This window comes from Cetorhinus maximus, chromosome 20 (genome assembly GCF_964194155.1).
Source record: "Cetorhinus maximus chromosome 20, sCetMax3.hap1.1, whole genome shotgun sequence".
NCBI lineage: Eukaryota > Metazoa > Chordata > Chondrichthyes > Lamniformes > Cetorhinidae > Cetorhinus > Cetorhinus maximus.
The window spans coordinates 53704977-53721563 of record NC_135898.1 but is presented as its reverse complement, the minus strand read 5'-3'; the positions used below and the strand labels follow the sequence as shown (position 1 = coordinate 53721563).

General features: G+C 41.5%; 1 protein-coding gene across 4 annotated transcripts in view; it reads right to left on the bottom strand.

The window, feature by feature from the left end:
- Positions 1 to 16587, bottom strand: part of afap1l2 (actin filament associated protein 1-like 2) — a 257647-nt gene that overhangs the window by 118171 nt on the left and 122889 nt on the right. For all 4 annotated transcript variants that reach the window (XM_078564680.1, XM_078564682.1, XM_078564684.1 and 1 more), the window contains one exon: positions 3782 to 3910. In XM_078564680.1, coding sequence (XP_078420806.1) covers positions 3782 to 3910 — 129 coding nt within the window. The remainder of the gene's footprint in view (positions 1 to 3781; positions 3911 to 16587) is intronic.

The following is a 16587-nucleotide window of genomic DNA, read 5'->3' as shown; positions in this document are numbered from 1 at the left end:
CCACAAAACAAGAACCCACTTCTCCCACACCAGTCTTTGAACCACACATTAATTTCTCTAATCTTACTTTTTCTTTGCCAATTTGTACGTGGATCAGGTAATAATCCAAAAATTTTTACCTTTGAGGTTCTGCTTCTTAATTTGGTGCCTAGCTCGTCATTCTGACTATGCAGAGCCTCCTTCCTTATCCTGCCTATGTCATTGGTACCTACCTGGACCACAAGCACTGGAAGCTCCCCCTCCCACTGAAAGTTCCTCTCCAGCTCTGAGCGGAAGTCCTGAACCCTGGCACCGGGCAGGCAACAAAGCTGTATGGACTCTTGCTCTTTGTTACAGAGAGTGTCAATCCCCCTGACGAAACTGTCCCCTACTACCACTCCATTCCTTTTTGCTCCCCCCACTTGGATGGCTTCCTGTACCACAGTGCCATAGTCAGTTTGCTCATCCACCCTGCAGCCCCTGCTCTCATCCAAACAAGCGGAGAGAACCTCAAACCTGTGGGACAATTGCAGCGGCTCACACTCCTGCACTCCGGTCCTCTGGGTCCCCTTACCTGCCTCACTTGTAGTCACACCCTCCTGTCCCTGGCCACTGACCAAATCAGAAGATCCTATCCTAAGTGGTGTGACTGCCTCCTGGGAGAAGCATCCAAGTAACCTTCCCCCTCCCGGATGTGTCGCAGAGTCTGCAGCTCAGCCTCCAGCTCAATGACTCTGAGCCGAAGTTCCTCAAGCCACAAACACTTACTGCAGACGTGTTTGGCCTGGATCACAATGTTATCCAGGAGCTTCCACATGCTGCAGCCTTGACACATCACCTGTCCTGTCATCCTTAATGTGTTTTAAATAATTACTTAAATTATATTAATCACTTATTTAATGTTGCTTTAATATATTTGATTAACTTTACCACCAAATTATGTACTATTTCAAACCTTAGGGATAGCGTAAAACTTATCCGCTTACCAGATACTAACCAGCTATCTCCTTTACCTGTAGTAGAGCAAGAATCAATTTCTATGGGGTAAGAAAGATAGGAAAAGGAAACAAACAAATCCTTCTCCCCCTTCCCTGAACTCCCCTCTCACCAAACTCCAAGGGCAGAGTTTTCCTGTTGGCATGCGAGGGCAGGCCTCGCACGTCCGCGTGTAAAATGACATCGGGCGAGTGTCCTGACATCATCGTGATATTTTGCTGGGTGGGCACACGATGATGTCAGACGCGCATCTGCCATTAATTAACAGGCCACTTAAGGCCCTTAACTCCCCAATCGACGCCGATTTTTCGGCACTCGTGCAATCTTCGGGTTGGCGCACGGGCGCAATGGGCAGGCAGGTAGGACACATTTGTATAAACCTCATCCATGGACGGGATAAGAAGGCTCACTGGGATCGCGAGTGTGCACAGTCAAGTATTTATTTATGAAATTTTTTCAAATTTGTCTGTGCGATCTGCAGGACTTCAAAACACATACCAGCTGCTTTTTCTGGACTCTTAACCTTCAGGTCAGCAATCTGCAGTGAGGAATCTTTTCTGGGCCTACAGGTTTCAGGAAGCCTTCCCTTAGCCTGGGAATGAGAGCTGATCTGTTCACTGGAGGCAGCTCCTCTGAGGAGGAGGCCAGGAGCACACATTCAGCCTCCAGGGGAGCTACCTTTGGGAGGACAGGCGCAGGCACAAGGGGCGCAGGGCCAACAGGAAGTCCAAGGCGGAAGGGGCTGCAGAAAACACCACTATCCTGCTGCCCGGGTATACAGGTGGCCAAGCACCTCAATATTTCTGAGGTGCAGTGCCGAAGGAGGCTCCGTCTCTCAAGGGAGACAATCAACTATATCTGTCAGATGATAGGGCCTGAGATCTCCGCTAACTGTGTGGATGGACATCCCATGCCAGTGGCTCTAAAGGTCACAGCTGCCCTCAACTTCTTTCCCTCTGGCTCCTTCCAGAGGCTGGTGAGTGATCTTTGCAGTGTCTCCCAATCAGCTGTCAAGCAGGTCACAGACGCTCTGTTCAGGCGTGCATTGACCTTCATCCACTACTGTTGGGACCAGGCAAGTCAGGCACAGCAAACCAGAGGCTTCAAGGCCATTGCTGGCTTCCCCCGTGTCCAGGGTGCTATAGGCTGTACACATGTGGCCATCAAGGCACCAGCAGGTGAGCCCGGTGCCTTCGTCAACAGGAAGGGCTTCCACTCCATGAACGTGTAGATAGTGTGTGATCACAGGATGCAGATTCTACAAGTCTGTGCAAGGTACCCAGGCAGCTCCCACGATGCCTACATCCTCAGACACTCCCAGGTGCTGGGGCTCTTCAGTGCTCCAGGCAGCTGGATGGATGGCTGCTGGGTGACAAGGGCTACCCCCTGTGAAAGTGGCTCATGTTGCCTCTCCGCCTTCCAAGAACAGAAGCTGAGCAGCGGTAAAATAGGAGCCAGGGCACCACAAGGGCTGTGATGGAGAGAACCATCGGCCTTCTCAAGATGACCCCTCCTGCACCCTCTCCCACTCTGCCCCCCCGCACCCCCCACCACCTCACCCACCCCCCCCCCCCCCGCCTCCCCCCCCCCCCGCCAACCGACTCTAGCGTGTGCCCGCCAAACGAAACATCGTGTGATGCACAGCCGATATAATTGCGCATCATTTAACGTTCTGGCGTGTCAGGCGCATGCCCGCACACCGAATGGAAAAGTCTGCCCCAAGTCAGTTCACTCAGTTTGTCAGCTGCACTCCGTTTGCCAAAGCTAGAGGCAATCAGAGCCTGCTTTCAAACCAACTATGCACTTTCCAAGGGACCATTCAATTTGTATTAGGTAAGAGTATTAAGGATTATGGAGCCAAAGTGGGTAGATGGAGTCAGGATACAAGTCAGTCAGGAGCTAATTGGAATAGACCCAAGGGGCTTGAATGGCCTATACTTTTTTTAAATGGTTCTGGAGATGTGAGTGTTGCTGGCTAGGCCAGCATTTATTGCCCATTCCTAATTAACCCTGAGAAGGTGATGGTGAGCCATCTTTTTGAACTGCAAAAGTCCATGCGGTGTAGGCACATCCAGGTTAGGGTGGGATTTTCAGGAATTTGACCCAATGACAGCGAAGGAACAGCAATATAGTTCCAAGTCATGACGATGTGTGGCTTGGAGGGGAACTTGCAGGTGGTGGTGTTCCCATGCATCCTCTGTCCTTGTCCTCCTAGGTGCAAGTTGCTGCAGTGCACCTTGTAACTAGTACACACTGCTGCCACTGTGCGCTGGTGGTGGAGTGAGTCAATGTTTAAGGTGGTGGATGGGGTGGCAATCAAATGGCTACTTTGTCCTAGATTGTGTCAAACTTATTGAGTGCTATTGGAGCCGCACTCAGCCAGGCAAACTGAGAGTATTCCAACACACTCCTGATTTGTGACTTGCAGATAGTGGGCAGGCTTTAGAGAAAAGGTGAGTTACTCACAGCAGAATTCCCAAACTCTAGCCTGCTGTAGTAGCCATAGTATTCATATGGCTGGTCCAGTTACGTTTCTGGTCAATGGTAGCCACAGGATGTTTCAATGTTCCTAGATGGTCAGGTCCAGGAATGCTGGTTGATTTTCTCTTCGAAGCCTGGTGGTGCTGAGTCCAAATGGAACATCTTACCCTGCCATCCTGATTGCAATCAGCTAAGACAACACAGGCCAGGGTTCTTACCCAAACCTTCTGGCCTGAGTGACTTTACTCAGTGGATAGCTGTGGATTCAGTGCTGCTAATTTCCTGTAACAAACCTAGTCAAACCAGAGATAAATCAAACACTGACCTGAAGAACTGATGATGTTGTGAAGTAGATCTGATAAGACACATTTTTTTGCTAAGGCGCTAAGGCTGAGGTTTTCATTATCCAGTAACTTCAAAAATGTCTCAAGTTCTGCAAGCAGCTGATCCAGCGCTGAAAGAAAGAAAGAAAGAAAAAGAAAAGTCAATATAACATCAATGCACACCTGGCAAGGAAGCTCCACTTAAAAAATGGAAGATCTACAACATTCCTATTGGTTAAAAGTTCCATCATTAAATGTGTTTTATTCAAGCACCAGACATTCAAATGAATCTTTTGCAATTCGTGACAAAGAACGTTACCCAATGCACATCTGCATTATGTACAACATGCTGTTGTTGTGCCCCTGAATGGATAGCAACTTCTAATTTTATGTGAGTTTTGTTTAGACATGTTCTGTCCTTCACCCTGTGTTAATGTTAGCTTCACACATTGGATAGCATTCTCATCTCTGAACCATAAGATTGATGGATCAAGCCCCACACCATGCCTGTGTGGTTCAGATGTGTGTAAGATCCATTGACTTTGTTTAAAAGAGGGCAGGGATTTCCTCTGCTATCCCAACTCATCACTAATTACAATTAACTACAGATTATTCGTCTCTTCTGTGTTTTTGGAACTTTGCTCCACATAAAATGGGGATTGCATTTGCCTTCGTAACAAAAATGACTGTAAATTGAAATTAAATGAATCTTGAAACATACTGTGGTACTGAGGTGAAATACTGGCAAGCACCATAATTTCTAACAGTGCCTTATATGTCATTTCCTTGGCCTGGCCACGTTGTGAGGTCTGCTCTTTGAAAGGGACAATAAAATGATAGCAAGCATATTCTGGGAAGCTTGTTTTAATGCTTTTTGAACACTCACTAAGCATTTGTTTTGTATCAATCAACCAAATGTTTCTTTACACTTATGATGTATTTGCATTAGATATTCAGTTTTGATTGTGGAAAATTTGGGAGGGTGCTATGAAATTATTCAGTTAACAAGTTGTAATGTGCATAAAATAGCAACTTGATCTTTCCAGATGTGTTAGCTGGCTGTAGTAAGAATTAATTACGAAAAAACCTGTTATCTGAACAGAGTGCTTTTTATGAACATTTAATTCCTACTTCTAGTGCGTATGATCAATAATCTTTTCCACCCTTATAATTCTCAATCCTTCCAATGAGTCATGTTAGCCTTTGTGCATTTGACCTCTTCAACTAATATTGCCCTTCTGTGTTCATCTGATACATGCATGGAAATGAGTAATGGAGAGATTAATTTGAGCTATATTTTATCATGGGAAGTAACATTCATTATCTGTGAGCTTCCTCACCAAAAAATTAAAAGAAATCATCAATTAAACGCAAGTATTTTCATTGCAGCAAAACCAAGCCAATTTCAGCTGAATAAAGAACTTTACCCAATGTACACACCAGATGATGTCACTATCACCTCAAGGGAGTCATTTTATGTTTTTGCACTGGCATTAAATGTGTTATTACACTCACTACGGGCACAAAATCAGCTTCTTTTGTTGGCTTAAAAATCTTGGCATTTTCTAAATGGTTTAGTATTGTTACAAAAAACTTACAGTCAGCCACATCGGATACAAAATCTGGATTAGATTAATGTTTTGAAAATACGTTTATAGCCATCTGCAAATGTCTTGCTGTGATAGTTAAAGAACAATGCACCAATTATATACTTCTTATTTCTGGATGCAAACTTGAAAGAGAACAATTGTCCCTAAAGGAACAAAGCCACCATGAACATCTTCAGCAGTTTTTGTAATAATAATCAGTTTTGAAAAGATAAAGGAGCAATGGTGCCTGATTTGTCAATGTGTGAACGGTCTCTTCCAAAGTACAGATGGGAAAGATTGTGGCTCTGGAATCACATTCCAGAAGTCAAATCACATAGTAATTTCTGTATTAAGGAGTCAATTACATGAATGCAGATTGTCCCCAACACTTACCGAGCCAAATAAAATTTTGATATCAAGATAAACTTAAAGGGCGGAATTTTACGGTCCCGTTTCGGCGGGGACGGGGCCATGAAATATGGCGAGCCATTATAAATCCCATTGACGACAGCGGGAACATAATATCCCACTGTCGTAAAATCTGCCCAAAGTATATCCCATTTCAGTACTGTTAAAATAACTATGAAGATATGTTACACCGTATTTATCCATCAACCAACATTGAAGAAAGGTTCTGAGGAGTTTTTAAAATTCTGTCATTGCCCTTAAACTTTAAGGCACGCTAAGCCATTTCAGAGGGCAGTTAAGTGTCAACCACATTGTTGTGGGTCTGGAGTCACGTGTAGACAAGACCAGGCAAGGATGACAGATTTCCTTCCCTCTAGGACATTAGTGAATCAGATGGGTTTTTACGACAATCGACAATTTGTTTCATGGTCACCATTACTGAGACTAGCTTTCAGTTCCAAATTTTTATTAGATGGATTTAAATTCCACCAGCTGCAATGGTGGGATTTGAACCCATGTCCCCAGAACATTAGCCTGAGCCTCTGGATTACTGGTCTAGTGATATTACCATTACGCCACTGTCTTAAAATATGAGAGGTTTAGGAGAGAATTGCAGAGTGCAGAAGCCTGATGGCTGAATGCCATTGATTGTGGTGCATGGGGAAAACAGAATGATGCTGAATCAGAAGAACAGAGGTACATGTTGGAATGTGTGTGAGAGAGTAGTGGGGGGGGGGGGGTGCAGTGGGGGAGGTGGAGGGGGAAGAAGATTACATAATTGGGGCGGAACAATGTCATGAGGGGCTTGAAGTTGAGCTAATGGACAGTAAATATGAGCAAGTTAATTGATATAAGCTCTAATAGTTGTTGCATTCTTCAATTTATTGCAAACATACCAATCATACGACAAGGATTGATAGAATAATATTGTGGGCCCTTTATTTGAAGATAAAACTATATACAAACAATGTTAACTGGGAGGCCAAATAGACAAGCCTGACTTGTACGTCTGCTGCTGTATTCTGTCTGCAGCACTCGTGGGATTACACCTTACATCCTGTATCGTGATAGACAGCAGTTTAAGAAATGCTCCCTCAAATGTACATGCACATCACATCACAACAACAGCCAGCTCTGGTCTTTTCTTCAATGGTTCAAACATACACAAGAATCACTACATGGTGATCAGGAGCAGCAGTCTCATTGATTATTTTTCTCTTTAACCCAAGAAGCTGAAATCAATTGTAGTGCTTTGTCATTATCCATCCTGAGAACAGTTTGCTCACAATAGAGAGGAATAGGATTTGGAATCCTCCTGCTCTATATGGCTGGGTGCCAAAGGTCAATGCAACTGAGCTATCTATGGAGCTAGGTCACAAAATTAATAGCAATCTGCCAATCTAGACCCAGATTCAAAGTAAGAATATTGCAACTATTATAAGCCTTAATAATGCTAACATACAAACTGATGCGCAGGCAAACTGAGTCATCATCCTTCATTTCATGCTTCACCAATAATCCAATAATATAAAATTACATGCTAGGCAATGTGCATTGTTGTGGATCTCTCTCTCTTTCTTCTCTAGAGGATACTGACTCTTTCTAGTTAGTTTACTCAAGAGCAAGCCGCCCATCTACATTCCTGGCCTTGGATGTTGCAAGCTATAGAGAGACCCAAACAAGGAGGAAAACAAACCCGTAAAAAGAGGGAGACCTTCATCATAAAGTACATCTAATCTTTCATACTTCCTTTCTAATGAAAATTATGAAATTCAGTCGCACTCACAGAAATGATCGTAGTAGCTGTAACGTTACTTTTCTAAATGTTTTTCTCACAAGGGAAATTTAAAACAAAACAATTAATGTATGTGCAAATAACTGTGCAATTGACTAAAAAGTTCTCTGAAGCCTCCTTGATGGCACATCACAACTTTAATGCGTAATATTAAAGAGTTCATATAGCATTATTCAAAGTCTAGCAAATTACACACGAATTACATAATTTAGAAATAGTAACATTTATTTGGCAGGGTACACCTACAATGTTGGCAATTGTGGAACCAACAATCCCACATAAATGCAAACTCTCCTTAAAATGTTATTTTAAGCATTAAATGCCTTCTTAAAAATTTTGAAATATATAGTGTAAATGTTCTCCTGCTGTTAAAAAGAAGTAACACCAGCTTAAAAAGTGCCAGAATTCCAGGGTAGGCTGTAACTTCCAATGCTTTGTTTTCTTCTCACTATATTTTGTTCTGAGATGGTCCTTTTTATCTGAGGACTCTAGGTGTGGTACTAGGTTACTAGACAGACTGTAGTAATACTCTGTTACTTGCTTAACTCTTGTTTATTAGTACTACCTCTAAACAGTAGCTACGTTGCTCCTGAGCATGGTATTCTAACCTCTATCTCAAGAGTCTAACACATGACTGACTGATGTCAGTGGTACATCATCTACATCATATATTAGCATATCCTTTCTGTTAACCCTTTGTACTACACCACCCCCTAAGTATGCTATCCAGATTTCAACATCGACATGAAACTCTGGCCAGAATTTTCAAGCCCCTCACGCCGACAGGATCTTCCAGTCCCGCCGATGTGAACGGAGATTTCAATGACTCGCTGCGGAGAAACCCACCACAGGGGGGTCTGGAAGATTCTGGCCTATGTCTTTACCTATTTACATTGCATTTCTATAACTCTCATTTTACAACTACAGCTTCTGTGCAACTACAGTTCCCCTACCCAAATCACAGTTGTGAGGGAATTAATCTCCCACAGTATTCTTGGCCTTAGGGAAGACATCTTGGAGACATGCAGGCTTTCTTCTTCATCTGGGAGGACATCATCATCAACAGAATAGGACAGCAATTTTGCAGCAATGCTGGTAAGCAGAGTGTAGGTTTCAGGACTACTCAACCATAAAGACAACAAAGACTTTTCAATGAAAGGCTAATCCAAGAGAGAAGACAGAAGGATTCTGCAGCTTTAGAAGTGCTGAAGTTCCTGCTGCAGTTTCTGTGCTGACATACAGCTCTAGAGCGAAGAAGATTTTCAGCTGGGACTGAAGTATGGATTTCACTTGACTTTTACCCCTGGAAGCCACCAGCTCTTTGGCAGTGTGATCCTCTATGGACTCTGACATGGAATCAGGCAAGGTATTCTCTCTTCATGCACAATGAGAAGTAGACAAGGCCATGCATTGGTAAGTTCAGTGGAACAAAGATCTGAATTCTGCTCAGCTGCTAGAAACACAGCTGACTCCTCAAAAAAGGCATCAGAGACTTCATGTGGTGTAACTGTCGATTGGCAAGCTTGACCAACTTCTAGGACCTCATCTTCCATCAGATCACTCAGTGCTACAACAACTTCTTCCTCGTCATTTTCATCTGTAAAGAGCCAATTCAGGTCCAGCAGGTCTTCATGGGAATGGCCACTGCCATCTCTGGCCTTACTTCATGAAGAACTGAGAGATTCATAACACTCCAATTTCCAAAAAGCAAGGAACATTCCTTATGGGGAAAATGTTGATTATCAATAAGTCCACACATACTGCATTAAGTGCACAAGAAATAAACAATGTTCAACCCTCCAAATTATGTATCAGCTCAGCAAAAATGCCAGGCCAGCCATTGAGAGTACTAGATTTTCTACATGTGACAAAGAGCTTTTGAACTTTGATCAGTTCTAAATTCAGTTACTGCGTCTACATTTTGTTACGGGTTGTTGTATTTTGCTGCAGTGAAAACTGCTGTTGAGAAGCACAAACCATGCTGCCAATGACCAGCCACACTTTTAAACTAAATTAGCTGCAGACATGCACCTTGTGTTGAGGACCACTTTGCTGCCAGGTTCCATGGTTGTTTAGTGGCCTGCGTCTTTTCTTTTCAAAGCGGTTTAGTGTTTCTGTGTTCGCTGTCTTGGCAGTCATAATGGAGGGCATCTGTGTCCAATTCATTAGCAGTCTAACATGTGTGCTGCACACCTCTCAGTTCCTGTCAGAGTTTAGTGGTGGGTATGGATCAAAGCCCTGGAGGTGCACCCGGCACCAAAAATTCCAAATTCCATGTTAAGATTTTGGATCCTCCAGATCAAAGTGCTTATTCTTGGGGTTTACCCTAGATTAAGCTTTGAATGGGTGTAACAATAAAGCAGAAATTTTAGTTTGCTTTGCAGTACAAAATTACAGGTCAGACAGAAGTCAAACAACTTTACTGGAAGCCTTTGTCAACTTATGAGAAAATTGGACTGCCGCTTAAACTGTAAGTGAAGAACTACAGTAAATATCATATTGGCTACTGACAAACCTACTTCAGCAATCACAGAGAAATCTGTAACTGGGATTGAAAGGCTTGATGCCAGAGAGTTCTATACATAAACACTATTCTTTGAACAAAGATCAATTCTTTTCAAACTAGAGACAAAATTCTTAAGGAGTTACTTCCATTACCATACAATGTGACCTCTCACTGTCTTGTAATGCTAGTCAGTAACATTTTGTGCTGTGGAAGTTACAAATAAGTGACATAGTTGCAAGTTTTTAAACAATAAATTCAAACCTCGTTTCTTAGTAAAACAGTGTTTGTAATTCGGCGTCCATAGCTTGGGCTAAAATACATGGAAATTAATTTCAGCCAGTCAAAGCAATCCTGAGGGTCTGGCATCAGTTAAAACAGATGAACCTTTCTGACTGGATCAAACCTTTTTACATAATTGTAGGTTTTACTATTTCGCTGTCCTGGCATGATACTTCACACAGTGGCTGTACATGTCAGGATTTTGGATTTTGGAGGGCAGTGAGCCCTGGAGGACTTTCTGGCCATTAAAATGAAGAGATAGGAAATCCTGCTGGGTCTGCAGACTTTCCTCACCAGAATTCCTGATGTGCATACCAAGCAGGCGATGCTCCATGTCAACAACAAATTGGTACAATATACCCCTAGAAACACACTCTCTACTTTGTAACGAACTGGGTGGCTTAAATTGGAAAAAAGGATATCCAGGTGGACGTGGTGCATGGCAATGGTGATTTTCCACTTGGGGCACAGGCAGATCACCAGCGACAGTACCTCAGTCACCCCTTTTTCCTTTAAGGAAAGTCAGACAGGAATGAATAACGGCCAGCAGACACACTATTGCCAGTTTCTGCCTGCGTGCAAATTGAAAATTACCCCTTACCACCACCCCACCAAGAGTTGGAAATTATTATTCAGTAGGGCTCCCTGATCAGCTGAGGGTCTAAATGACCTACTCTTGCTCCTATTTTTTTTTGTTCTTATGTAATGCCGGTTCTCTCTGGGGTAGAGAATTCCAAAGATTCCGATCCTTCGAGTGAAGAAATCTCTCCTCATCTCAGTCCTAAATAATCAACCCCTCAACGCAAGACTGTGCTCTCATATTCTAGATTTTGTGTTTCCCAGCCAAGGGAAACAGCCTCTCGGTGTCAAGACCGTTTAGAATCTTATATTTTTCAATGAGGGCTCCTCTTAATCTTCTAAACTCCAGAGAGTATAGGCCCAATTTATTCAGCCTCAAATCACAGGACAACCTCATCCCAGGAACCAATCTGGTATACCTTCACTGTACTGCCTCCAATGCGAGTATATCCTTCCTTAGATATAGAGTACAAAACTGCATAAGTACACAAGGTGTTGTCTCACTAAAGCCCTATACAGTTGTAGCAATACCTCGTTGTTCTTGCACATCAATCCCCTTTCAATAAAGGGCAAAATGCTATTTGCCTTCCTAATTGTTTGCTGTGCCTGCATGCTAACTTTGTATTACTTATACAAGTACACCCAATTCTCTCTGATCATGAACATTTACAAATTTCACGCCTTTTAAATAACATTCTGCAAATCTATTCTTATCACCAAAGTGAATAACCTCATACTTGCCCACATTATTCAGCTGCCACCTTGTTGCCCACTCATTTAACCCGTCAATAAGTCTTTGCAGCCTCTTTGTGTCCTGCTCGCAGCTTTCATTCCCATCTAGCTTTGTATTGTCAGCAAGCTTGGATACTTTACTCTGGGTCTCCTTGTCTAAATCGTTAATATGGTGTTACGAATGCAAGGTTTTATAAGATGGTTATGTTTTGGATTGTCCCTTTTAAGGGACAACAGGATGCCCTGGAAAAGGGAGATGATGTGAAATTGCATTGCACTCTGCTCAGCAACAGGCCAGGTGATGGTGACCATGAGGACAGGGGGCCCGGGTCAAGACTTACTGAAATCCAAATGTCATATTTCACACCTGAACACAAAGAGAGGCAATTGTTCTTGCTTTGTGCAGACTTGTAGATTTCCAGGCAGTCTGATTAAAATAACCCTGGCCATAGAGAGAGTGAGAGAGAGTCAAGAAGAGAGGGACAGGGAGCAGCTGCTATGATCAGCAGAAGGAAAATTGCTGTTTTTATTGTTGGCTACCAAACAGGATGCAGGTAGGAATATGTTCTCTGGTCGAAGAGATGCAACCCATGGAAATTTAAGGACCCTGGCAGATTTGTCTTGGCGTGGCCATGGAACAAAATCATCAGAGTTGAGCTATGTTGCTGGAGATCTGTTTGGAATTTCTTGGATGACTGAGGGAAGGGACCTTCGATGGTCACTAGATGTTACTGAAATGGGGACAAGTGAGCCCATTGGAAGCTGGGAGTAACTTTGGACTAGTTCCGGGAAAGACTGGAATTCTGCAGAGAGCATGCTGTGATGTATAAATGCGGCACAGGGTTTTCGAGTGTGTTAAAACATTAATAACGGGTGTCTTTCTTGTAGTTTAGAATATTAGTTGCCTACTAAGTAATGTTTAGTTGATGTTGATTTTAGCTGGTTTGTCACAGTGAAAGTCTTAAAACTTGAAATCATACCAGGCAATTCCTTTAGGCTGGTATCTTATTTAAATCATCGGTCTCTATTGGGATCGTAAAAATAGATTGCAAATGGCTAAGACCCATGCTGTAAGCATTTCACTAGTTAGTTTTCCAACTTGAAAATGCCCATTTATCCCTACTCTCTGCTTCCTGTCCATTAACTAATCCTCTATCCATGCTAATATGTTACCCCCATGAATCTTTATCTTGCGCATTAACCCTTTTTAGTGGCAGCTTATCAGATGCCTTTTGGAAATCCAAGTATATTACATCTACTTATACTTACATCTACCTACCTTTATATTTACATCCTCAAAAAATTCTAATAAATTTGTCAACCACAATTTCCCTTTCATAAAACTATGTTGACTTTGTCTGATCATGCTATGATTTTTAAATGCGCTGTTAAGACTTCCTTAATAACAGATTCCAGCATTTTCCTGACAACTGATGTCAGGCTAACTAGCCTGTTGTTCATTGTTTTCTCTCTCCCTTCTTTTGTGAATAAGGGTGTTTGCTAACTTCCAATCTGCTGGAACTGTTCTAGGATTGAGGGAATTTTGGAAAATCATAACCATCCACCAGTACACCCACTATCTCTGCAGCTACCTCTTTTAGAACTCTAGGATGTAGACCATCAGGTCCTGGGGACTAGCCGGCTTTCGGTCCCTCAAATATCTCTAATACTTTTCACTGCTGATATTAATTACTTTAAGGCTAACTCTTATTAGTCTGTTGATTACCCTCTATTTCTGGTAATTTGTGTCTTCTACTGTGAAAACAGACACAAAAGATTTGTCCAACGTCTCTGCCATTTCATCATTTCCCATTACAATTTCCCTTGTCTCTGTCATTAAAGGACCAATGTTTACTTTAGTTATTGTTCTTTTCGTATACTCGTAAAAGCTCTTACAATCCATTCTTGTATTCCTAGATATTCATATTCTATGTTTTCACATCAACTTTTTGGCTGCTCTTTGCTGGTTTCTAAAACTCTCCCAATCCTCACACTTACTACTGTCCTTCATGACATTATAAGCCTCTTCTTTTAATCTAACACTAACCTAAACTCCTCCCGTAAGCCGTAGATGAATCTTTCTCACTGAGTTTTTGTTTTGAAGGGAATGTATTTTTGTTGAACATTTTGAATCCTTTCTTTAAAAGTTTCCCACTGTTTATCTCCTTCATTTATTTACCAACTCAACCTTAGCTAACTCTCCCCTCCAACCTGTATGTCATTGACTTTGTTTAAGTTTGGGATGATTGTTTTTGGACTCAAGTATGTTGCTCTCAAACTTAATATGAACTTCAATGATATTTTGATCATTTTTTTCCTAGAGAATCTTTTACTATGAGATTAATAATTAACTCTGCCTCATTGTACAGTACTAGATCTAAAATAGCTTTATCCCTAGTTGGATCCACAATGTATTGTTCTAGGAAGCTGTCGTGAAAGCATTCCACAAAAACTCATCTTTCAGATTACCTTTGCTGATTCCATGTTCATATGCAGATTAAAGTCCCCAAGATTATAACATTGCCTTTGTTACAAGCTTTCAATTTTGCTTAATACTCTCTCCAAGGGTATAGCTATAAACTGCTTCCACCAGTGTTTTGTCACCCTGGTTATTCTTAATCTCCACCCATACTGATTCTACTTCCTGATATTCTATGGCAAGACCCTTTCTTACTACTGTCCTTATGTCATCCTTTATTATCAAGGTTACTACTTCCCCTTTTCAATTCTACCTTACTTGTGTGTGTACCCTGGAACATTTATTTCTCAACTTGGTCACCTTGCAACCATGTCTCTGCAATGACAATCATATTAAATCCATTTATTTCTACTTGTGCCTCATTTATGTAGGAAAAGATGACATACATAGGATTAGATAGGATATACAGCACACACACAGGTCATTCAGCTCAATCAGTCCATGCCGATGTTTATGTTCTACTTGATCCTCCTTTCACCTTTCCTCATTTAAACCTATCATCGTAACCATCTACTCCCTTCTCTCTGATATGCTTGAATACCTTCGCTTGAATCCGTCGAGACTATTCACTTCAACCATTCCGTGTGAGGCAAGTTCCACATTCTCAACATTCTTGAGTAGAAATTTCTTTTGAATTCCCTATTGGATTTCCTGGTGACTATGTTGTATTGATGGCCTCAAGTTTTGCTCTTCCCTACAACAGGAAAAATCCTTTCTAAATCCATTCTATCAAAATCTTTCATAATTTTGAAGGCTTCTGTTAGGTCACCCCTCAGCCTTCTTTTTTCAAGAGAAAAGAGACCTGGCCTGTTCATCCTTTCCTGATATATATACTTACGTATTTCTGATATCATCCTTGTAAATCTTGTCTGCACCCTCTCCAGTGCCTCTATATCCTTTTTACAATATGGCAACCAGAACTGCACACAGCACTCTAAATATTGGCTAACCAAGGTTCTATATGGGTTTAGCATAAATTTCCTACTTTTCAATTCTGTCCCTCCAGAAATAAAGCTTTGTGTTTGGTTTGGTTTTTTTTTTAAACCTGTGGTGCAAATTTAGTAATTGATGTGTTTGTATTCCAAGATCCCTTTCTTCATCTATCCCAATTGGACTTGCATCTTCCAAGTTATCATCAATGAATGTTCCTTCATTCAATGAGTGGGAGGAAGGAGGGGAATGTAAATGTGTACATCAAATTTCTACATCTACTGATATTAGAGGATACTTCACTAGTGGTAATATTTGACAAATAGAATTGGAAAATTTAAGTACTGAAACGGTCAAACTATAATAATAATTTTCCAGCTGCACTGAACATATTCTGTATCGTAGGTACAAGTTCACTTGCCAACTCTTGTTGGTTATCCAGCAGTTACACCCCCAGCATCAGATGAGGGTAATAAGATTAAAGAGATACAGTTAAAGCTTCTGTTTATGGAAAGAAAAGTTTCTGAGCATCTCCTGGACTAATTATTCCATCATAGTGGCGAACATTATTCCAAGTCTAAAATGCAAATTAGCAATAACTGCCCGGGCAAAGGGACTTTTTATTCCCTGCCAAACCATGTCCACAGAAAAGGCAGTGAACAATGAGTTTACTATGAAGTTTAATGCCCAAAATTACAGTGATTGCAAGCATTATTGCTAGGCATTCACTGGAAACAACTGTAATAAAATTACAATCTTGAATATGCACCTTTATGCTCCTGAGATTCTGATTATTTTAAAGAACTTTGGCACTTCATCAACAAGCTGTGCAGGGCAACTTACAAAAAGGATTTTCCCATTTTTGGAAAAATAACACTTGTTTCTTTGAAACAATGCCAATTTTTTTTCATAGTTTTGACTGCAGTTAAGGAAAAGTTCAGATTTCTTGGGTGCACATGGCTACCCCATGAATGGAAGCAGTGTTGACGGAACTATTGAGACAGCCTACTCAGATCTGGCGAAGACCATAGTTAAGCCCTCTTTCTCTTGCTACTAAGACACATCTTTTGTTCACTTGCCCTCTCAAGACCCTGAAAATTCCTACATTTTCTACAAACAGAAGAGAAAAGAGGATTTGAACTGCCCTTTACATCGCTGAAACTAATTTCTCTACATGCAATTTTATCCAATCCTTAAGTAACTACATATAACTATCAGGCTTGACAATAGCCGTACTGTATCCAGATATCCATCGTGCAGCTAATTTTATGTATTACTTTTTTTTGCCCTATGTATTTATTTTCTAATGCTTGTTTTAATCGTTATGCCTCATTCCTCAGTTGGAGTGGAAGGCTCACACTCCAAGACTGGTTTTACAAATAGTTTTCCATGTTCTACTGATAAATAGAAAAGCTTGTGATATGGTAAGACATATCTCAGCCTGGTTCATTTTACCAATGCTTACCTCAAAATAAATAAGATAATCAGAAATAAAAGCAGGAGTAGGTCAT